The sequence below is a fragment of the Scyliorhinus torazame genome, chromosome 19 (genome assembly GCF_047496885.1).
Source record: "Scyliorhinus torazame isolate Kashiwa2021f chromosome 19, sScyTor2.1, whole genome shotgun sequence".
Classification (NCBI taxonomy): Eukaryota; Metazoa; Chordata; class Chondrichthyes; order Carcharhiniformes; family Scyliorhinidae; genus Scyliorhinus; species Scyliorhinus torazame.
The window spans coordinates 41,087,092-41,112,251 of NC_092725.1; the positions used below are offsets into that span (position 1 = coordinate 41,087,092).

The 25,160-nt window shown below is 51.5% G+C and overlaps 1 protein-coding gene across 1 annotated transcript in view; it reads right to left on the reverse strand.

The window, feature by feature from the left end:
* The window catches only part of LOC140395905 (cytidine and dCMP deaminase domain-containing protein 1-like), a 130,864-nt gene extending 114,265 nt beyond the window's left edge, over window positions 1-16,599 (reverse strand). Inside the window, exons 1-2 of the mRNA XM_072483961.1 lie at window positions 16,498-16,599; window positions 3,446-3,632 (exon numbers count right to left, since the gene is read on the reverse strand). Coding sequence (XP_072340062.1) covers window positions 3,446-3,632; window positions 16,498-16,566 — 256 coding nt within the window. The 5' untranslated portion in view covers window positions 16,567-16,599. The remainder of the gene's footprint in view (window positions 1-3,445; window positions 3,633-16,497) is intronic.
* Between the last annotated feature and the right edge of the window lie 8,561 nt (window positions 16,600-25,160).

Below are 25,160 nucleotides of genomic sequence, written 5' to 3' on the forward strand. Positions count from 1 at the left end.
TCGAAATCGTCCGCATCCTCGATGAGGGTGTAGATCTCCAGGTTCACCCTCGAGTGGAGGACTTGCATCTTCTGGTCCTCCGTGGGTGTAGTTGTGGCCGTCCTGAGGTACCCGTTGAAGCACGCCAGCCAGTGTTTGAAGGTTGCCGCTGAGTTTGTCATGTGGGGGCTGAGTTGCAGACACTCCGGCTTGATTCGGAGCTCCATTCTTTAAAATCTAGTCCAATAAATTGATGCTCGATCAATGACTCCAGAAGCAAGATTGGATGACAATTGAAGGCTTCATTGGACTAGATGTTTCCCCCAGCAGCGCAGGTACAGAATGCAGCTGCTGGGGAGACACTGGCTCTTATACTCCGCCTTACTGGGCGGAACCAGCAGGCAGGCTTCACCAATGATCTTGCTGTCTCAGGTATCTCCCACACCAATGGTCTTACAGCATCAACCTGGGTACCGTAATACCCCTAATACCGACTACCACAATATGCAAGAGATTCCTTCAAGTCCAGACCTGCTCTAACAAAGAACAAAGAAAAGTACAGCATAAGAACAGGCCCTTCTGCCCTCCAAGCCTGCGCCGACCATGATGCCCATCGAACCTAAAACCTCTACACTGCCGGGGTCCATATCTGTCTTTTCCCATCCTTTTCATGTATTTATCAAGACACCCCTTAAACGTCACTTTCATACATGCTTCCGCCACCTCCTCCGGCACTAGGTTGCAAGCACCCAGGCAGGTCAAAGGCTAGGAATCCTACGGCAAGTAACTCACCAGGGAATTTTCACAGTAATTTCATTGCAGTGTTAATGTAAGCCTACTTGTGACACTAATAAAGGTTATTATCCTGACCTCCCAAAGCCTGTCCAACATCTAAAGGCACAAGTCAGGAGTGTAATAGAACACTCCTCACTTGCCTGGATGAGTGCAACTCCAACAACACTCAAGAAGCTCGACACCATAAACAACAAAGCAGTTTGCTTAATTGCTCCCTCTTCTACAAATAATCAAACGCTTCACCACCGATGAACAGTGGCAGCCATGTGTATCATCTACAAGATGCATTGCAGTAACTCACTAAGGTTCCCGAGACAGCATCTTCCAAACCCACAACCATTATTACCTAGAAGAACAAGAGCAGCAGATACCTGGGAAGCCCATCACCTGGAAGTTCCCCTCCAAGTCACTCATCACCCTGACTTGGAAATGTATCGCTGTCCTTCACTGTCGCTGGGGCAACACCTGAGAACTCCCTCCCTAACAGCACAGTGGGTGTACCCTACACCTGAAGGACTGCAGCGGTTCAAGAAGGCAACTTACCACCACCTTCTGGGCAACTCGGGATGGGCAATAAATACTGGTCGAACCAGCGACTCCCACTTCCAATAAGAATGAATTAAAAAAAAAAAGCAAAGGTCCCAGCGCTGATCCCTGTGGAACACCACTAGTCACAGCCCTTCATTCAGGAAATCATCCTTCAACTGCTACCCTCTGTCTTCTGTGACCAAGCCAGTTCTGTATCCATCTTGCCAGCTCATGTCTGATCCCATGTAACTGCACCTCCTGTACCAGTCTGACATGAGGGACCTTGTCAAAGACCTTACTGAAGTCCATGCAGACAACATCCACTGCTCTACCTTCATCAATGATCTTCGCCACTTCCTTGAAAAACACGTTCATGTTAGAGAGACATGACCACCCCTTCACAAAACCATGCTGGCTCTCGAAAATATGCCCACTTATAGATTTCATAGAATTTACAGTGCAGAAGTAGGCCATTCGGCCCATCAACTCTGCACTGGCCCTTGGAAAGAGCACCCCACTTAAGCCCATGCCTCCACCCAATCCCCGTAACCCCACCTAACCTTTTTGGTCACTAAGGGCAATTTATCTTGGCCAATCCACCTAACACCTTTGGACTGTGGGAGGAAACCGGAGCACCCGGAGGAAACTACGCAGACAATGGGAGAATGTGCAGACTCCACACAGACAGTGACCCAAAATGGGAATCAAACCTGGGACCCTGGAACTGTGAAGCAACTGTGCTAACCACAGTGCTACCGTGCTGCCCGCTTGATTCTAAATGGGAGTAAATCTGTCTTGAAGAATCCTCTCCAATAATTTCCCTTCCACTGGCGCAATGCTTACCAGCCTGTAATTTCCTGGATTATCCCTGCTACCCTTCTTAAACAAAGGAACGACATCAGCTATTCTCCAGTCCCCTGGAACCTCGCCTGTAGCCAGTGAGGATACAAAGATTGCTGTCAAGGCCTCAACAATTTCCCCTCTTGAGTCCCTCAGTATCCTGGGGTAGACCCAATCCGGCCCTGGGAATTTATGTATCTTAATGTTTTCCGAGACGCCCAACTCCTCCTTCTTTTTGATCTCAATGTGACCCAGACTATCTCCAAACCCTTCCCCAGATTCATCATCCACCAAGTCCTTCTCTTTGGTGAATTCTGCTGCGAACTCATTTCATACCTTGCCTATTTCCTCTGGCTCTATGCATAGATTCCCTCCCCTGTCCTTGAGTGGGCCCAACCCTTTCCCTGGCTACTCTCTTGCTCTTTATATACGTATAAAAAACCTTGGGATTTTCCTTAATCCTGTTTGCCAATGACTTTTCGTGACCCCTTTGAGTCCTCCTGACTCCTTGCTTACTTCTTACTTTCCTCACATTCCTCATAGGCTTTATCTGTTCCTAGCCTTCTAGCTCTTACAAATGCTTCCTTTTTCTTTTGGACTTGACTCACAATATCCTTTATTATCCAAGGTTCCCAAAACTTGCCATACTTATCCTTCTTCCTTACAGGAACATGGTCCTGAAATCCTATCAACTGACATTCAAAAGCCTCCCACATGGCAGATGTTGATTTACCATCAAACATCCCCCCAATCTAGATCTTTAGTTGCTGCCTAATATTGTTATAATTAGCCTTCCCCCAAATTAGGACCTTTGCCCGAGGACTACACCCTTCCCCGGTAAACCTTTGCCCTCCTGGGCTCCCAACTATTGGACCTGCCCGCCCCCCCCCCCCCCCCTCCCCCCCTCCACTCCACTTGGTTTATGTGTTTCCTACAACAGTGACTACCCTTCTAAAAATACATCACTGCTGATAAAACGTTTTGAGATTTCCGGTATACACGAAAACCACAAAAGAAGTGTTTCTTCCTTTTTAATGGGAAACCCTCTGAATCTGGGTTAAAGTTGACCCTCAGTGTTTACTGATACAGGAGAAGGCAGGAACTGTTCAGGTAAAGCGTTCTTGGATAAGTTCAAATATCACTCTCTCCCATTCTGAGTTGGCACCTTTTATGGAAAGATTCCATATTATTTCACATTCAAGTAAATCAAGTAACTCTTCAGTGAGTTGCTTGATCTGACATCATTCACCCCGAGTGTGGCAATTCTCAATGCTCCATTTCTCTACTGGCAGCTCCCACATACCTTGAAGGAGTAGTTTCGCACAATGGACACATGGATACCTCGACAAGTATACCACATTTCCTTGTAAACATTTGGGAAAGCTGAGCAGTACTTGCTGTACAGCATGCAGGCCATTTCTGGAGCAGTCTATCACAAGTATCTGATTGGTTCCATTGCCAGCAAAGATTGTAATCCCGGTTTTGTCAAACTGAAATAAAGAAAACAATTTATCACTTTACTGCTCCGGGGTATTTTGCATAATTGTTCAATACCTAATCCAGAACTGTTTTAATATAAATGATTTGGAGGAAAATGTAACTGGTCTGATTAGTAAGTTTGCAGACGACACAAAGATTGGTGGAATTGCGGATAGCGATGAGGACTGTCAGAGGATACAGCAGGATTTAGATTGTTTGGAGACTTGGGTGGAGAGATGGCAGATGGAGTTTAATCAGGACAAATGTGAGGTAATGCATTTTGGAAGGTCTAATACAGGTGGGAAATATTCAGTAAATGGCAGAACCCTAAACAGTATTGACAGGCAAAGTGATCTGGGCGTACAGGTCCACAGGTCACTGAAAGCGGCAATGCAGGTGCAGAAGGTAGTCAAGAAGGCATACGGAACGACGAAGGTTGAGGGGCGACCTGATAGAAGTCTATAAAATTATGAGGGGCATAGACAGAGTGGAGAGTCAGAAGCTTTTTCCCAGGGGGTGTAGTGATCTGCATATCTGTTTGTACACAAGGGGTTAATGTATAGACACAACAGCTAAGTAATCACTAGAGGACAGCACTAGAGATGGGTATAAAAGACAAACTCGAGCCAAGATCCACCTTTTCGTAAGGACAGTGATTGGTGACCAGAGGTAGACACAGACAGCTCAGTGCCGGTGTAGTTAATCACAATTATTTCTTATTCAATTTTGTTCATGTAACATCTAGTTTAAGCATTGGAGAGAGAATGAACTCAATGAATTTGTCAACGTTACTCAATAAAGTATTTGCTCTAATTGGAAGACTATGAATGTTAATCAACATCGAGTTAAACATCATCCTGGCAAGAGGCAAGTGAGTAACATATATTGCACAAAGCAATATAACATTACCACCAGAAGTTGTAATATAATAGGGGGGAAGAGTCAATTACTAGGGGACATAGGTTTACGGTGTGAAGGGCAAAGTTCAGAGGAGATGTGAGAGGGAGGTTTTTTACACAGAGGGTAGTGGGTGCCTGGAACTGGCTTCCAGATTAGGTGGTGGAAGCAGGTCCGATAGTGACATTTAAGTCTTGACAAATACATGAATAGGATGGGAATAGAGGGATACGAGACCCAGAAGTTTAAAAGGTTTAGGTTAGACAGACAGCATGGTCAGCGCAGGCTTAGAGGGCCGAAGGGCCTGTTCCTATGCTGTACTTTTCTTTGTACTTTGTTTTATGGGACAGCGTAGAGGGAACTTTCCTTTAAATCGAACAGAATACTATACCTGCCGTGAGAATGTTTGATTATTCAGTGTAGAGGGATTTGTCCTCTATCTAACTCCAGTGCGCCTGCCCTGGGAGGGTCAACTGACTCCAAAAACATATTCCCAGTTTTACACTTTTATAAGGTCATGAAGGAGTCCAACACCGAGTAGTTCAGGCCAATTTAATCTATTTCCAATGATAGTTATATACAATACACAATACATCCTAACTGGATCTCTCTGCAGCCAATGCCTAACTTCTGGGTTTATTTATGGTACATCAATACATTGTTCTACCAATAAAAGCTAACACACCGTACGCCTTCTTAACAACCCTCTCATCCTGGGTGACAACTTTCAGGGATCTATGTACATGGACACCGAGATCTCTCTGCTCATCCACACTGCCAAGAATCTTACCATTAGCCCAGTACTCTGTCTTCCTGTTATTCCTTCCAAAATGAATCACCTCACACTTTTCTGCATTAAACTCCATTTGCCACCTCTCAGCCCAGCGCTGCAGCTTATCTATGTCCCTCTGTAACTTGTAACATCCTTCCGCACTGTCCACAACTTCACCGACTTTAGTGTCATCTGCAAATTAACTTACCCATCCTTCTACGCCCTCCACCAGGTCATTTACAAAAATGACAAACAGCGGTGGCCCCAAAACAGATCCTTGTGGTACACCACTAATAACTGGACTCCAGTCTGAACATTTCCCATCAACCACCACCCTTTGTCTTCTTCCAGCTAGCCAATTTCTGATCCAAACTGCTAAATCACCCTGAATCCCATGCCTCCGTATTTTCTGCAGTAGCCTACCGTGGGGAACCTTATCAAACGCTTTATTGAAATCCATATACACCACATCAACTGCTTTACCCTCATCCACCTGTTTGGTCACCTTCTCAAAGAACTCAATAAGGTTTGTGAGGCACGACCTACCCTTCACAAAACCGTGTTGACTATCTGGATTGAGCTTCAGAGCCATGAGGTCATGTTGCAGCTGTACAAAACTCTGGTGCGGCCGCATTGGGAGTATTGCGTGAAATTCTGGTCGCCGCATTATAGGAAGGATGTGGAAGCATTGGAAAGGGTGCAGAGGAGATTTACCAGAATGTTGCCTGGTATGGAGGGAAGATCTTATGAGGAAAGGCTGAGGGACTTGAGGCTGTTTTCGTTGGAGAGAAGAAGGTTAAGAGGTGACTTAATTGAGGCATACAAGATGATCAGAGGATTGGATAGGGTGGACAGTGAGAGCCTTTTTCCTCGGATGGTGATGTCTAGCATGAGGGGACATAGCTTTAAATTGAGGGGAGATAGATATAAGACAGATGTCAGAGGTAGGTTCTTTACTCAGATAGTAAGGGCATGGAATGCCCTGCCTGCAACAGTAGTGGACTCGCCAACACTAAGGGCATTCAAATTGGTCATTGAATAGACATATGGGCGATAAGGGAATAGTGTAGATGGGCTATAGAGTGGTTTCACAGGTCGGCGCAACATCGAGGGCCGAAGGGCCTGTACTGTGCTGTAATGTTCTATGTTCTATGTTTAACGGGAGAGCTCGTATTTGGCAAAGGCCACGGGGAAGTTAATTGTTCCCACCCCAGAGGCTACTTGCGGGTTTTTACATATACTGAACTCACTCATGTTGCTATTAGATATTGATGTGTTTTCCCTTCGCTACCCCCCACCCTAGCTTGGCCATAAATACAATGGCTGCCTGTCCACAATATTCTGTGGATTGGGGTAGAGACCAGTGAACCAGGCATCTGCTGGCAAGAGTCAGACAACAAGAAATTCCATTCTCCAGTTTCTGGGTATCGCATTCACACTGTGCAGTTTATACGTGAATAGTACATATCAAGAGGTGGTCACACAGTGGGCTCAGACTCTGCAGGAAGGGAATGGGTGACTACCAGGCAGAGCAAGAGAGCTAGGCAGGCAGTGCAGGAATCTCCTGTGGCCATTCCCCTGCAAAACAGATATATCGTTTTGGATCCTATTGAGGGAAATGACCTCTCAAGGGAAACCAGCAACAGCCAAATCCATTGCACCACGGTTGGTTCTGCTGCAGAGGGGAGGAGTAAGAAGTGTGAGATTGCAATAGTTATAGGGGATTCAATTGTAAGGGGAATACATTGCCGTTTCTGTGGCCGTAAACAAGGCTCCAGGATGGTCTGTTGCCTCCTTGGTGCTAGGGTCAAGGATGGAGGACATTCTGGAGAGGGAGGGTGAATAGCCAGTGGTCGTGGTGCTCATTGGTACCAATGACATAGGTTAAAAAAAAGGGATGAGGTCCTAAAAGCAGAATTTTTAGAATTACAGAATTTACAGTGCAGAAGGAGGCCATTCAGCCCATCGAGTCTGCACCGGCTCTTGGAAAGAGCACCCTACACCTCCACCCTATCCCCATAACCCAGTAACCCCATCCAACACTAAGGGCAATTTTGGACACTAAGGGCAATTTATCGTGGCCAATCCACCTAACCTGCACATCTTTGGACTGTGGGAGGAAACCGGAGCACCAGCAGGAAACCCATGCACACACGGGGAGAACGTGCAGACTCCGCACAGACAGTGATCCAAGCCAGGAATTGAACCTGGGACCCTGGAGCTGTGAAGCAATTGGGCTAACCACTATGCTACCGTGCTGCCCGGTGAATATAGGGAGTTAGGAAGAAAGTTGAGAAGTCGGACCTCAAAGGTAGTGATCTCATTATTACAACCACTGCCATGTGTTAGTCAGAGTAGAAATAGCAGGGTATATCGGATAAATACATGGCTGAAGAGATGGTGTAAGGGGGCATTGGGACCGGTTCTGGGGGAGGTGGGACCTGTACAAACTGTACAGGTTACACTTGGGCAGGTCCGTGACTGTTGTCTAAGGGGGAGAATTTGCTCGAGTGGTTGGGGGGGGGGGGAGGGGGTTAAACAAAAATGGCAGGGAAACAAGGGCAAAAACAAGATACAGAAAGGGGAATAAGAAAAGTGATAGGCAGAGAAACCAAGGGCCAGATTCAAACAGGGCCACAGAAAAACATTGGGAGCGTGACAAATAAAGTTAAAAAGACAAGCTTAACGCTTTTGCAATAAAGCAGATAAACTAATCGCTCAAATATACATAAAAGGCTATGATATAATCGGGATTACAGAGACATGGCTGCAGGATGACCAGGATGAGAGCTGAATGTCCAGGGATATTCAGTATTAAGGAAGGACTGGCAAAAAGGAAAAAGCGGTGGAGTGGCAGTGCTGGTTAAAGAGGTAATTAATGCAACAGTGAGGGAGGTTATTAGCTCTGACAATATGGAATCTGTATGCGTTGAGCTGATAAACAAGGGACAAAAAACATTAGTGGGTGTTGCATATAGACCCCAAAACTTCAGTGGTGATGTTGGGAATGGCATTACACAGGACATTACAGATGCATGCGATAAAGGAACATCTGTAATTATGGGTGATTTTAATCTGCATAGTGATTGGGCAAATCAAATTAGCCACAATACCGTAGAGGAGGAATTCCTGGAGTGTATATGGGATGTTTTCTAGACCAATACGTTGAGGAATCAACTAGAGACAGGCCATCCTAGACTGGGTACTGTATAATGAGAATGGAATCATTGACAATCTAGTTGTGTGAGACCCCTTGGGGATGGGCGACCATAATATAGAATTTTTCATCGAGATGGAGAGTGAAGTGGTTGATTCTGACATGAGGGTCCTGAATTCTAAGAAAGAAAACTACAATCGTATGAGGCATGAGTTGGCTTTGATGATTGGGGAATGTTATTAAAGGGGTGACAGTAGATAGGCAATGGCAAACATTCAAGGAGCACAAGGGGAAACTGCAACAATTGTTTATTCCTGTCTAACACGAAAGTAAAACGAGAAAGGTGGTCAATCCAAGGTTTACAAGGGAAATTAGAGATAGTATTCGATCCAAGGAAGAAGCACACAAATTGACCAAGAAACAAAATAGGTCTGAGGATTGGGAGCTGTCTAGAATTCAGCAAAGAAGGATCAAGATTGATTAAGAAGGGGAAAATAGAGTATGAGAGTAAGTTTGCAGGGGACATAAAAACTAATTGTAAACGTTTCTCTAGGTACGTGAAGAGAAAAAGATTGGTAAAGCCAAATGTAGATCACTTACAGCCAGAAACAAGGGAATGTATAATAGGGGGTAAAGTAATGTATGAGCAAATAAACACATACTTTGTTTCCTCATAAATGTGGACACAAATCAGATAATAGAAATGTTGAGGAACGCAGGATCTAGTGAGAGGGGGCACTAAAGGAGATCAATATTAGGTGAGAAATGGTGTTGGGTAAATTGATGGCATTGAACGCAGATAAATCCCCAGGGCCTGATAATCTACATTCCAGGACTTAAGTAAGTGGAAATAGTGGATGCATTGGTCGTCATTTTGCAGGATCCTATAGACTCTAAAACAGTTCCTGCAGATTGGAGGGTAGCTAATGTAACTCCACTATTTTAAAAGGGAGGTAGAGGGAAAACATTGAATTATAGATCAGTCAGCCTGGTATCAGTAGTAGGTAAACTTCTGGAATTCATTATCAAAGATTTTGGGCGTCATTCTCCGATCCCCCAGCGGGTCGGAGAATGGCCGTTGGCCGCCGTGAATTCCGCCCCCGCTGCCCGCCGAAGTCTCCGAAGGGAGAAAAGTCGGAGGGGCGTCAATGGCGCCGCAGACCTCGGAGAATGGCATGGGTGGGCGCAAGGCAATTGATTTTGGGCCTGCCGATATTCTCCCGTCCGGATGACCGAAGTCCCGTCGACATGATGACGGGTCACGTCGGCGTAAATCAAACCACCTTTCAATCGGCGTCAACCTGTGCTCAAGGTTTACGTTGACCAGCGTGGAGGTGGATGACGGCCTGAGGGTTTGGCCGCTGGAGAGGCGATGGCGTGGCCGCAGTCTGTATGTGTGGGGGAGAGGTGTGTGTAGAGTTGTGTGTGTGTGTGCGGCGGGCGGGGGGGGGGGGTGTGGTCAGAGTGGGCTGGGCTCCGGGGGAGTGCCGGGAGGGGGGTTGAGTGCCGGGGAAGGGAGGATGAGTGCCGGGGAGGGGGGATGGGGGGGTCCGTGCCAGGGTGGAGGATGGGGGGAATCCGTGCCGGGGAGGAGGATGGGGGGGTCCGTGCCGGGGAGGAGGATGGGGGGGGGGGGGTCCGTGCCGGGGAGGAGGATGGGGGGGGGGTCTGTGCCGGGGAGGAGGATGGGGGGGTCCGTGCCGGGGAGGAGGATGGGGGGGGGGTCCGTGCCGGGGAGGAGGATGGGGGGGGGGGGGGTCCGTGCCAGGGAGGAGGATGGGGGGGGGGTCCATGCCGGGGAGGGACGTGGGAGGGGGGGGCAAGTGAGTTGGTCCACCTGGCCAGGTGCCAGCCTCACAGTTTGACCCATGCGGTCCATGCCACCTGGCTGGGGGGAGGAGGGGGTATGGGCAATGATGACATGTCGTTGTTCCCCCCCCACCAGGCCGTCATGTTTTCCGATTATCCTGTGATGTTGGCCGCCGTGGCGGCAGCCTCATATGTCTATGTTGCCCTGGATGAGGAGGAGGAGGAGGAGGAGGAGCGTGCCAGAGAGGCGGCGCAGGCTGCCGCAGAGGGGCAGGCGGCAGCCGCCCAGGCTGGAGGGACACCTGACCGACAGGACGAGGAGGGGGAGGAGGACGTCGCGGCCCCATGGCAACGGAGGAACCCGAGGGCGCCCCGTGTGTACCGGCCCCGGCAGTCATACCAGGACCCCACGGACCGGGAATGCAGGAGGAGACTCCGGGTGAGGCGGAAACCGTGGCACACATCTGCCACCTGCTGGCACACCTGTCACTGCGTGGCACTGGCGGGGGACACCCTCTCCCAGTCTCCATCAAGGTTACGGTGGCCCTGAACCTTTATGCAACGGGGTCATTCCAGGCACCGAGTGGGGACCTGTCCGGCATATCGCAGACATCGGTGCACCGGTGCATCCGGGCAGTGACAGATGCCCTATATGCCATGGCGCACCGCTACATCCGCTTCCCTGTGGACCGGGCCAGCCAAGATGCCCGGGCCGTGGGCTTCTCTGCCGTGGCCGGGTTCCCCATGGTCCAGGGCGCGATCGATGGGATGCACGTCGCCGTGCGGCCACCTGCAGATAACAGGGCCGTGTTCACCAATAGGAAGGGGACCTATTCGATGAACGTACAGGTGGTCTGCGACCACCGCATGATGATCCTGCAAGTCTGTGCCCGTTACCCAGGCAGTGTACACGACTCATACGTGTTGTCGCGGTCATCCATCCCCAGCATGTACGAGGGACGCCATCCCCGGCTGAGGGGCTGGTTGCTGGGCGACAGGGGCTACCCATTGCGATCGTGGCTGATGACGTCTATACGGAGGCCACTCAATGAGGCGGAGAACCGCTACAATGATGCCCATGTAGCGACAAGGGGAGTGATAGAGAGGTGCTTTGGTGTGCTGAAGATGCATTTCAGGTGCCTGGACCTCTCTGGGGGCGCCCTCCAGTATCGGTCAGATAGGGTCGGCCGCATCATTGTGGTGGGCTGCGTCCTGCACAATATAGCCCAGCAGAGGGGCGATGTGCCACAGGCAGAGGAGGGTGGAGTGGAGGAGCAGCAGGAAGAGGCGCAGTCCTCCCAAGATGAGGGGGATGGGGGCAATGGTCAGGGCAGACGGGCTAGACACGGGCGGGTGGCTGTCCACCGTTACCGGCTGGGCCAGCGGGCACGGGACAGGCTGATAGTCGCCCGCTTCACTGACTAGATGGGCGTGGGAATCGGGTAGTATGGCCGCAGACCGCACACCATGGCAACAGCTGACCACCCACACCCCCCACCCAGCACCCTCACCCCCCTCCCCAACTCCACCCTCCCCACCCGCATGCACACCACCCCCCCATTGCCGATCCACCTGCGGCACAACGGCCGGACTCACACAGTTGCCGGTGGACGCGTGTCCATTGCAGGCCATGGAGGATGATGACAACCCGCCCTGCGATGAGCTCCTGGCTCCACATCATTGGACTATGTCTGACCCATGGCCACAGTACCACCATCCACCCGGACCATCCCTGCATGCGGCTGTGACACTGCAGCGCACGGTCCCGTCCTCTGCCCGGGGGGATGTTGATGGCGGCTCAGGGGGAAGGGGGCAGACTCACCTGGGGCTGAGGAAAGACCACCCCTCACACACACACTTGCGCTCAACGTACATGACACCCCCGCACGCTTTGGACAGAGCACAAAGGCAGCTTCTGTAGGTGTAACATTGACTTTAATAACCAAAGGAGTTCATGCACGTGACCTAGCCCCTAAAACTCATCTGTGCCCTGCACCCGTGCCAACTTACTCAGTGTCTAATTGTTTGGCCTTACGGGCCCTTTGACTACGTCTACGTGGTTCCCCAGACGGTACAGCAGAACTGGAGGTGGACTCCTGTGATTCCTGTCCTCTGACACGGGCCGTTTCCTGGGGTGTCCTGGCCTAGATGGGCCAGGCTGCTGCCCGGGCGACTGGGATGGCGAGCTGCCAGCCTGTCCTGCCTGTTGTCCACCCGATGCACATGGGACGGAAGGGGGGGAGTCCGAGGTGTCGCGGTGTTCCGGGACCTCCCCTACAGGGGGACCCGGGACGGACCACAGCACCTCCTCCTCCCTCGGGGTGCCCGATGGCCCCCAGGCCTCTACATGGGTGGGGGATGCGAACGGACTGGCCATCCGACGCCCCCCCCGACATCTGGCGCTGCCAGTCCTGGATGCCCGTGCTGGTATCGACAGGGGTCTGCAGGTTTGCAGCCATGGAGCTCAGGGGATTGGCAAACCCTGTCTGTGACTGTGCGACGCCGGCTCGCACATGGCCAATGGCGCCGATGCCCTCAGCGATAGCCTACTGAGACTGGGCCATGGCCTGCAGAGACTGGGCCATGGCCTGCCTGCAGAGACTGAGCTATGGACTGTTGAGACTGGGCCATGGCCTGCTGAGACTGGGCCATGGCGTTGAGCGCCTCTGCCATCTGCCGCTGGCACTGGCTCATGGCTTCCTGTGAGAGGGTAGCCATGTCCTGGGCCACAGATGCCGCCTGCACGGAAAGCCCCAGGCCTCGCAAACCGCTCCCCATGTCTGACACCGTCGCACCCATTGCCTCCACCGCGGATTCCACCCGTGCGGTGTCGGCCTGGGTGGCACGTATGACCGGCACCACTCCCAGCTCCTGGACGCGGGTGGACTCCTCCACCTGCAACTGCAGCCGCCGCAAGCCGCCCGTCACCCTCTTCGCTCGCCTCAGGTTCGGTGGTTGCATCGGACCTATGGGTGGGTGTGGTAACTCCAGGAACCCGGGATCCATCTGGGCGGCAGATGTTGGCTTGGGCTGGGCTGCCCTCCGACCGCCCGGCCCCTCTGCTGCTCCTACCTCCACCTGCTGTACCGGGACGGCTGTGTTGTGCGCACCAGTGAGTGTACCAGACGCCTCATCACTAAAGTGCCCAACCGAGGTGAGTGTTTCTGCGATGGTGGAGGGTGATGGTGACAGCAGTGGCGTTGTGTCGTTCTCTTCATCTCACTCTGAGTCCATGGCACTTTGGGGTGGGGGTTCGTCTCCACCCATCCACTCTGTGTCACTGTCTGGTATTTCGGTTTCCTGGGTAGTGCTGTCCCGGGTAGGGGTGTCCTGGGTAGTGGTGTCCTGGGTAGTGGTGTCCTGGGTAGTGGTGTCCTGGGGAGTGGTGTCCTGGCTCGGCTGTGACGGGGGCCTGTGGCTGCCCCTCTCGTCGCTGGGTGGCACACGCCTGCGTCGTCGCACCCGCACGAGACGGGGGCGTCGTCTCCCTGTTGCTCCAGGTCTCTCCGTCTCCCGTGGTCTCCAAGGGACATCCTGCGGGCGTCGGATGCCAGAGGGTCCAGGTCTCTCCGTCTCCAGTGGTCTGCGAGGGGCATCCTGCGGGCGTCGCAAGCCGGAGGGTCCAGGTCTCTCCGTCTCCCGTGGTGTGCGAGGGGCATCCTGCGGGCGTCGCATGCCGGAGGGTCTGGGTCTCTCCGTCTCCCGTGGCCTCCGAGGGGCATCCTGCGGGCGTCGCATGCCAGTGGGTCCGGGTCTCTCCGTCTCCCGTGGTCTCCGAGGGGCATCATGCGGGCGGTCGGCATCTGCGGGGATGTGTGCCTCGACGTTTGGTCCTGCGATACACAATGAAGCATGCATGGTTAGACACGCAGGCAGTGATCAGGTGCTATGGGGGAGGAGGATATAGGGGAGGGGGGATATGGGGACGGGCTGTCGGTGGCTCACTTGCTAGTACGCCCCCGACCTCTGCATCAGCAACCTCCCGGTCCTCAGGTCCGCCAGCCAGTTCCAGGGCCCTTTCCTCGTGTTCGGTCAGTGGCCTCTCATCAGCGGGGCCTCCTCCAGTCCTCACATGCTCCCTGGTGTTGTGTGCGCGTTTCTCCTGTGGGGGGACGGGGGGGTGGCAAGGGTAAAAGGCAACAGTGTTAGACAGGTATATGAATGCACGCCATCGGTTGCGCGTGTATTGCAGAGGTTAAGGTTAGGGCTGGATTCACTTGGGGAAATGGGGGAAGGCGGATATCGGGGAGGGGGGATATGGGGGAGGGGGGATATGGGGGAGGGGATATGGGGGAGGGGGGATATGGGGGATATGGGGGAGGGGGGATATGGGGGAGGGGGGATATGGGGGATATGGGGGAGGGGGGATATGGGGGAGGGGGGATATGGGGAGGGGGATATGGATATCGGGCAGGAGGGGGAGGCTCACCCTGGCTGCTCTGACGAATTCGTTCACCTTCTTGTGGCACTGGGTGCCTGTCCGTGGCGTCAGGGCCACAGCGGCTCTGCCACCTCCCTCCACAGACACCGGCTGTGGCATGGGGCAACTCTGCGGCCGTGTCTGGGATACAGGGCCTCCCTCCTCTGCTCCACTGCTTCCAGGAGCGCCTCCAAATCACGTGACTGGAACCTCGGGGCTGAGCGGCGGGCGGCCATCCGGCCGGGTGTTCCGGTCGGGTGTTCTGGTCGGGTGGGGGGGAGCAGCGCGTCCTTATGAGCCGTCATACACGCCGCACGGCGTGAACCACGTGAGCAAGCGCGGATCCCGTCACGTCGCTGCTAGCCCATTCCGGACCGGAGACTTTGCGACGTTTGGGGCGGCGTGATGAAGGTCGGATTTGCGCCGTTTTTGGCGCCGATCGGCGGACTTTGCGCCGATAACGGAGAATTTCACCCTTTATTGCTGAACACTTTGAAAATAGTGGCAAGATCAGACAGAGTGAGAATGGCTTTATGAAGGGGAAATCGTGCTTAACAAATCTTCTGAAATTCTTTGAGGATGTAACTAGTAGAGTTGTTGAGGGTGAGCCAGTGAATGTGGTATATTTTGACTTTCAGAAGGGTTTTGATGAAGTCCCACATAAAAGATTAGCGTGTAAAATGAAAGCGCATGGGGCGGGGGGGTGGGGGTTGTCGAGTCGCCCACGTACTTGGGGGTGGGGCGGCACCTAAGCAATCTGGCAGTGGGGGAGGCACCCAAGCAATAGAGGGATAGGGGGCTGCTGTGTGATGGGGGCGAGACCAATTTGCAGTGTGATGGGGGTCGCCAGCCTCAGGACCTTGCTATCGGGTCGCCCACTCAAGGTGTGCCCCTGGGAATCCCTCGTATTGCACGTCATGCATGCCGTGTAACACTTTACGCTTGACGGCTTTCCGACATCAAGATGATCATAAAACAGATACAATTTAGCTCCCATGGGAGACAGGGCTCAATTCTCCGATTGTCGATGCTGAAATTGCGTTCAGCGATTGGCCGGAGAATCCGTTTTTATGCAAAGTATCGGGGGGGGGCTTCAGATGCTTCGCCCGCTCAAAAATGAGGTAATCGCTGAGTACACTGCACGCCATTGGGGCGGCCTCAGGACATCACCTGAGGCCCTCCCCCAATGCTCCCAATGGCGTGGAGCGCGTGCGCTCATAGTTTTCGGGGACCTCGTGTGGTAGCTGCGGACTGTGTCCAGCGGTGACCCAGTCGGGGGCAGCCGTTCCGGTGGCTGGGGGGGGTGGGAGGGGGGCGGGGGGGGGGGCTGGAGAACGGGGGGACTGGTGGGTGTGGTCCGGCGGTGGCGAGGAGGATTACAATGGGGCACTATCTGACAGGCTGAGTCCGTGCGCGGCCGGCACCAATGTTGTACGGCACGATCGCTGCAGGTCGCCGCCGTGCGTATGCGTGGCCACGGACCCGGCAATTCTCCATCCATATCTGCAGGTAAAGCCGGGGCTTTACGTGGCGCGGCTGTTCGCCCTCTATCGGGCGGAGCTTCAGTGCGGGTCAGCCCCAACTTTTTGGTCACAAGACTAGATACATGCTCCGGTCATAGGCTCAAAATCGGAAAATCCAGCCCATTGTCACCCAAATGGAGAATCCAGCCCATTATGTTTAGCCATTGTTAATGGACAGTTATATTTTTATTCTGGTCTTTGCTGTGTCGGATCAATAGACAGGAAGAGTGAACCAGCTCGGATGGTCACACCACATTGTGTAATTGACATGACAAATTCCATCCTATGAAATACTCACTTTAATTTTCTCCTTCTCTTTTGGTTGCACACACAATGGTGATTCTTCCATTTGCAGAGCGAGGTACATTAACAGATCGTTCTTGTTCGGTAGGCGTACAGGACCAACTGAGACCGGTCAAGAAACACAATAAAAGATGCAACAGTTTTAACCATCACATCTAATTACTTCCCAAAATGATCAGTATGATTAGAAATCAAAGACAGTTTAGATGAATATTTGCACAAAATTGAAGTGGAACAAGATTGCCAAATGATTTCAAGTCGAGGTAAAATTTCAGATATGGTCAAGTGTGTGGAGTAAAGGTGGAAATACAAACGGATGCAGGTTAAAAGCAAAAAAGTGAGATAGGTGATTTCGCAGTTTGGATCAGAAATTGGCTAGCTGGAAGAAGACAAATGGTGGTGGTTGATGGTAAATGTTCAGACTGGAGTCCACTTACTAGTGGTGTACCACAAGGATCTGTTTTGGGGCCACTGCTGTTTGTCATTTTTATAAATGACCTGGAGGAGGGCGCAGAAGGAGGAGTGAGTAGATTTGCAGATGACACTAAAGTCGGTGGAGTTATGGACAGTGCGGAAGGATGTTACAAGTTACAGAGGGACATAGATAAGCTGCAGAGCTGGGTTGAGAGGTGGCAAATGGAGTTTAATGCAGAAAAGTATGAGGTGATTCATTTTGGAAGGAATAACAGGAAGACAGAGTACTGGGCTAATGGTAAGATTCTTGGTAGTGTGGATGAACAGAGAGATCTCGGTGTCCATGTACATAGATCCCTGAAAGTTGCCACGCAGGTGGAGAGGGTTGTTAAGAAGGCGTACGGTGTGTTAGCTTTTATTGGTCGAGGGATTGAGTTTCGGAGCCATGAGGTCATGTTACAGCTGTACAAAACTCTGGTGCGGCCGCATTTGGAGTATTGCGTACAATTCTGGTCGCCGCATTATAGGAAGGATGTGGAAGCTTTGGAAAGGGTGCAGAGGAGATTTACCAGAATGTTGCCTGGTATGGAGGGAAGATCTTATGAGGGAAGGCTGAGGGATTTGAGGCTGATTTCCTTAGAGAGAGGGTGAAGAGGTGAATTAATTGAGGCATACAAGAGGATCAGAGGATTAGATAGGGTGGACAGTGAGAGCCTTTTTCCTCGGATGGTGATGCTAGCACGAGGGGACATAGCTTTAAATTGAGGGGCGATAGGTATAGGACAGATGTCAGAGAGTAGTAAGGGCATGGAATGCCCTGCCTGCAACAGTAGTGGACTCACCAACATTAAGGGCATTCAAATGGCCATTGGATAGACATATGGACGATAAGGGGATAGTGTAGATGGGCTTTAGAGTGGTTTCACAGGTCGGCGCAATATCGAGGGCCGAAGGGCCTGTACTGCGCTGTAATGTTCTATGTTCTATGGCACCCTACCCAAGCCCACACCCCCACCCTATGCCCATAACCCAGTAATCCCACCCAACACTAAGGGCAATTTTGGACACTGAGGGCAATTTATCATGGCCAATGCACCTAACCTGCTCATCTTTGGACTGTGGGAGGAAACCGGAGCACCCAGAGGAAACCCACGCACCCACAGGGAGAATGTGCAGACTCCGCACAGACAGTGATCCAAGCCGGGAATCGAACCTGGGACCCTGGAGCTGTGAAGTAATTATGCTTACCACTATGCTACCGTCCTTGGCACGTTTGTAGACAATGCTGAGGTTATAATGTTGCAACTTTAGCATCATGCGTCGCAGCCATCCAGACATTGTGTGGAGGCTTTTTAAAGATAATTATGAGTGGCTGCTAATCTGTTTCAACAGTTACAGAATGACCACATATGAAGTCATGACATTTCTGACAGGTGAAGATTAAAGGAAGAGGTTCCTTTTCAATCTGTGCACAGGGAGTCTCAGTGTTAGTGAGGGCCCTTGAAGCAAAGGCTATTGGCCCACCATTCTGGATGCAGACTGCATCAAGTCCATGCTGGGAGACGTCAGCTGATATGTGTGCCTAAACGTCAAAATATTGCAACACCGTAGGGTTGTGACTGTCTGTTGAAGACCACTCTTGCCAGCACCATTCGACATCTGGTGGAGAAGTTGATGAAGAGGTTCAATGATCTCACTGTAACACTGTATAAACTTAGAAAGATAATTTGTCACACCAAGAAAGCATTGTAAAGCGTGCTTGCTCACAGGAATGATCATCTGTTGTATCGACATCATTTTGTCTGGATCAGACTTTATACCATCGTGTGTGAGTAAATGACTCACGTAAGGAACCTGGTTGACCCTGAATATGCATTTCACAGGGTATAACTTTAATAGATAGTCTTGATTCTGACAGAGACATGTATCATGTCCTTGCATAGTACGACCCCAAACCAGAATGTCATCAACAATGATCTCACAAGGTTGGCCTGCAAAAAGGTTGTTCCATGCATTGCTGGAGATTTCATAGGGCATTTCTACCTACCAGGGACATAAATGTGGTTAATTTCAAGGATCTGCCAGAATCCACATTTCACATCGAGAATGCTGAAAGTCTTGTAAGGCTTTCAGCATTCACCTGAGGAAGGAGCAGTGCTCCGAAAGCTAGTGTTTGAAACAAACCTGTTGGACTTTAACCTGGTGTTGTAAGACTTCTTACTGTGCTCACCCCAGTCTAACGCCGGCATCTCCACATCATGGCTGAAAGCCTTGGCAGTGGGCATGTCTGTCATCACCTGTTACGCTGTCTTCATTGCGTGCTGAGGTCTGAGCAGAACCTTGTTCACATGTCAGCAGATATCCTGACCAGATTATCTTTCTTTTTTGTAGCCAGAATTGTTGACACCATTCTGCACCCTGCTATAGAAGTTATGACACCGAGTGACATAATCAAATGCTACATCCATCAATGATGATACAGTTGAAAAGGTGAATATATGGGGCAAAATTCTCCGTAATCGGCGCGATGTCCGCCGACCGGCACCAAAAACGGCGCGAATCAGTACGGCATCGCGCCGCCCCAAAGGTGCACAACCCTCCGCCCCTTGAGCGGCTGAGCCCTAGACTTGAGGGGCTAGGCCCGCGCTGGACTGATTTCCGCCCCGCCAGCTGGCGGGAAAGGCCTTTGGTGCCCTGCCAGCTGGCGCAGAAATGACATCGCCGGGCGGTGCAAGCGCGGGAGCGTCAGCGGGCGCTCACGGCATCCCCACGCATGCGCAGTGGAGGGAGTCTCTTCCTGCTCCGCCATGGTGGAGACCGTGGCGAAGGCGGAAGGAAAAGAGTGCCCCCACGGCACAGGCCCGCCCGCGGATCGGTGGGCCCCGATCGCGGGCCAGGCCACCGTGGGGGCACCCCCCGGGGCCAGATCGCCCCGCGCCCGCCCCCCCCAGTGTCATGATATTCAAACACACACATCATGATAGACACACCAACAGACAAATCAGAACACACAACACCACAACCAATGACAGAAAGATATAAAAGCACAGACACGACCCCCGGTGGTCAGTATTAGCTGCAGAGGAGAACCAGGACACATCTATTGCCAAACACACTCAGGGAGACAGCACGTGCAGAGTATCCAGAACGAACTGTATTATAAGAGTTATAATAAAATAGAGTTGTACCACATACAACTGTGTTGGCTCATCTGTGCACCAGAGCACCCAACACCACATGGTACAGGAGTGGATCGATACCTGCCGGCATACCTCAGTGTACACAGACAACCAGCAGTGCCCAGGCATGATGTACGAGCTCCCGGTTCCGCAGGCGCTCCAGTGCTACGGCGATCTCCGCGAAAACTGGCGGCGATTCCGGCAAATGTTCGAATTGTTCCTGGTGGCAGCTGAACTCCAAGACCTGGATGATAGCGAAAAAATTGAATTTCTCCTCACCATCGCCGGTGCAAGGGCAAGAGAAATATTCAGAAGGTTCAGGTTCTTCAGGAGGCAGCAAAGGTACGATTACCAGGCAGTCATGGACAAATTCTCCAAGTACTGTGAAGAAATCGCAATCCAATCGGCACATAAAGGTAAGAAAAGCTGCAGTACTCACCTCGTGGCTGGGATCCCGGAGCCCGAATTCCCAGAAGCCAAAATCCCGGGCCTGAGAGAAGGCTGGGTCGAGGTCGGCGGCCATCTTGCTAAAGGTATAACGCTAGCACAGTTGCGCGAGCAGTGCGCAGAACCGGAAGTTTCGTTTGCGCATGCGCGAGATGCTTCGCATGCGCAGTCAAGAAAACGGCCATCGGTAAAGGAACAGCGATCTGAGCATGCGCAGTCGCTTCCTACGTGCTACATACCGAGCGTCAGGATGTCAGAGGCCCCAGACTGCACCAATTTAAAAGGGAAATGTCCCAAATCCAATTTAAAAGGGAAACGTCCCAAATCAAAAAAACAAAAATCTGTTAAAGCTGTAAAACAACCTTCCCTCACCTGGAATGACAGCACAGTGCCGCAAATTGACCCAGGAGATGAATTTGACCTCCGAAGAACCCTCCGACAAGCAGTTACCTACGCACAAGCCGATGATTCCGACCTTGAATACTTCGATGACGATCTTTACAGTGTTTCCGGACCTCGCGAGCCCAATGATAGCTCCGTGGTCCTATATGACTATGACTCGGACGAACCTTTCGTGTTGCACATTGGCGGCCCCCACATTGAATCCGACGCAGATGCGGATTCATTTTTCGGATTTGAGGATCTTCAATCCAGCAGATATGACGTTCCAACTTATCAGTACCGGATGATGCTGCAGCCTGACATTAACAGACAGGGAGCGGTGCAAGCACACGGAGAGTGCCCTGCTGCCACACAGAGCGTGGTCCACGTCCCGCTCAACGTTCCCGACTCTATGAAAGAAGACATGCAAGACTCCAGAGTGCAGTCCTCGCATGAACCAGAAGTGACTCCAGTGTCACAAGCTTCCACAGCGAGCTCGTGGACGGACTCCACGATGGAAGGAACGCAAGACTCCAGAGCGCAGTCCTTGCAGGAACAAGACCATGAGGGTCTAGCAACCTCTCCTGACCAACCAGCGGCAGACGATGCAAATCTGCCATGCTCACGTGAACAGCAAGAAGGCTATAACAGCCTACCATGCTCCACTACACAGCAGCATGAACATGACGGTCTCTCATGCTACAATGAAGGGCACAGCGCTGAAGACTGTTCAAGCCCAACTGAAGACAAGCCAAAGGAATCGCCTCGTCCAAGCCCGAAGAAAAAAGGTTTATGCGCTGACCTTCAGGATCATTAAAGCCGAACAGAGATTAATAATGCTGCACGGCCACAGAAGGATGCTGAGGATTTGCTAACGAAATTAATTGAATGTTTAACTTGCAAGGAGCAGACTGAGAATTGCCAGTGTTTTAGTACGGATCAAAAAAATGGACAAGACATTGATCCTCAGGTAATGGAAATAACACAACCTGAATCATATCTACAGCAGGGACAAATGTCTCCCTTCAACACAACACCGCAAAATCCCAACTTCGGAGACCAGCAGTTAGTCAGTAATGACTCTTCAAACCTTGAGGGGAACATTAATTGCATTGAACCTATACACGCTCCACTGATTATTGAGCAGAACATTGGAGCAAGAATCCTGAGGACACCGACATCGAGTAGCCAGATAACGAATTTAAAACCCACAGCAGTTTCAAGTGGACCAAGTGTGCTTTCCACTGATGGTGAAGATGCAGATAAGGTCGACCCGATTATCCATTGTACCACACTAACCCCAGTGATTAAGCAGTTATGTATGGGGAGTATAATGTGGGCAATTGAGAACAGTAAAAGAGAGACTGTGACCATGCCAGTCCCAGCAAAATCAGACCCAGAGACCATGAAGGCATGTACATTAGACAAAGATACATATGAGGCACCTGAGAAGAAAAGTGAAACGGAATGTTCTTTGGAAAATAGTACAATGTCGATAGAAACATTGGATCCTATATTCGAGACCATACCTATGGGAGAATTTGGGGGTAATAAACAAGGTTCTGCAATGTCTGGGGGAAGATTTAAAATTCCAAAGAAGAAAAGCCCAAATGAAGGACAACGGCAAGACAATGACAGTCCACCGACATGGTGTGCACCACCAGATGAAAACTCTGACAATTTACCCAACCCTAGTGAACAGCAAGCTGCTAATGAGGATCTATCCACGGGATGTGAGACGAGTGACGACAGCATCCCACTTCCCATGCAAAAGGTGCAAGGTGACAGACCTCGCCTAGTGCGTACCGAGGCACTCGACGATCACGGTGGGACCACTGACGACTGCGGTGGCAGCGCACCACTTCCACCCTCGATGGCTCGACCCTCTCCACTGGTTGGTGCATTCCTGCATGTTCCGACTCCAGAAGTGCAGCTTCAGGGAATCTCGGCTGCCTCCAGTGAACCTGTTGGGACTCCGGACGGGGGGCATCGACGGAAGGCAGACCGGACTCCAGATGGGGAGCAGCCAAGCGTCGACTCTGATTCGCGCACGCCAGACCTTGCTCCGGACGGGCGGTGTCGCGGCCTCGGTGATGGCACGCTCAGGGTGACGGCGGATGCCACGGCGACAGGGAATGGATCGCGTGGCAGTCCCACTGGGTCGGCAGTGGCAACCAGCACCGGCGGTCCAAGATGGACACACCAATTCGCGCCATCGGCTGACGTTGATGCGAGCAACAATTCTCTCTCCAAGGCGACATGCTTTGACGTTTCTCTGCGGAGTCGCCCTTCCGGCACAGCAGGTGGCCGGAACCAGCGTACACGGTCTCGGCCAACTTCCACATCTGGCACAGTCATCGCCTTGCATGATATTAGTGATGGTGCCACTTCGATGGCAACGACCCATCGGCTACAAGATGCCGTCCACCACAAACATAAAAAGAAAAATACTCCACCTTGTTCCTGGCATGCAGGGCGGATGGATTGGTGCGTAGGCGCAATCAGCGAGCTTTGCGCCGCCTTCCACGCTCGCAACTGAACCGTACGCACACGCCGGATCCTCCACTGGTTCCCAAGGATGACTTCGTGGAGATGCCACGGATCATGCCCCTTTCCATCGCCACCAGAACCAAACCACAGCCAAGGCACCACTAACAAAGATGTTGAATGTTATATTTGCACGAATGAAAAAAACCAAGCACTGCACGAAGTACAACAAATGGTAAAGTAGAGACTTCGGCAACAGCATCACCTCCAACAGTCCAAGGTGAACCAGTGTGACCCCAAATCTCCACAGCTGAACCGGCTTGAGGACCAGCCCATTCTTGAGGCGGTCACCCATTAGACTGGACTTATAACGCTGTTCATACGTTCAAAAAGTCAAACACTTCTGTATTATAACCTGTTGTTGTTTATTGTTCCAGATATCGTCTGACCAGACCAATGTTCAAGTTTTTTTTCTTTTCTCTCGCATCCAAGTTTTGTTATGGTACAACCTTGTTAGTGTGACGCACCCGACATCGCCCCATGTAAATAGTTACGTCATATACACACGCTGTACATAACACACACACACACTCTTCGATGCACTCACGACACAATTATATTTATAACCACGTAGGCACATATCTTTGTAAAAAGGGGGGATGTCATGATATTCAAACACACACATCATGATAGACACACCAACAGACAAATCAGAACACACAACACCACAACCAATGACAGAAAGATATAAAAGCACAGACACGACCCCCGGTGGTCAGTATTAGCTGCAGAGGAGAACCAGGACACATCTATTGCCAAACACACTCAGGGAGACAGCACGTGCAGAGTATCCAGAACGAACTGTATTATAAGAGTTATAATAAAATAGAGTTGTACCACATACAACTGTGTTGGCTCATCTGTGCACCAGAGCACCCAACACCACACCCAGGACCCCGGAGCCCGCCTTGTCCCGCCGGTAAGAGAGGTGGTTTAATCCATGCCGGCGGGACAGGCATTCTAGCAGCGGGACTTCGGCCCATCCGGGCCGGAGAATCGCTGGGGGGGGGCCCGCCAACTGGCACGGCGCGATTTCCCCCCCCGCCACATCTCCGGTGCCGGAGAATTCGGCAACCGCCGGGATTCACGCCAGCCCCCGGCGATTCTCCGACCCGGCGGGGGGTCGGAGAATCTTGCCCCTGGTACCAAATTGAATGTTCCCCAATGTAATACTGTCCCAAGGACCTAGGCTTTATGCTCTGGTCAACTGTATGGAACTTGAAATTTCCCTGTGAGCAGTGGAGTGTTGCTATACCTTAGTGTGAATTGCCTGGCACCATAAGCCATGAGGTATGTCTGGGTGTTGATTCTGCATACGGGTCTATTTCCCATAACCTTTGGCTGGATAGTAAATTATCCATCGTTCCAGTGTCAATCTTGACTTTAAGTCTGGCGTTACTGTTGATTATGCTGAGGGTGGTGAAGATCTCACGCTTTCCTGTGACATTGTCAACACTGTCACAATAGATTGTTGTTGCTGGAGGCTCTGTAGCTTCACTGTTTTGGTTGAACAATTCATTCACCTGACTGACACTCCTACCCTGGGTTGCTGATGGCAGAGGAGGGCTGCTGGTGTTTGTATCAGCAGCACTTAGCAACCCATTTCACACATTTTTTTGCCTCTTCTACCATATGCAGAACAAGCTGCTCTGTTCGGCGGGTGCTGGTCCTTGCAGTTGGAGCAGGGTGA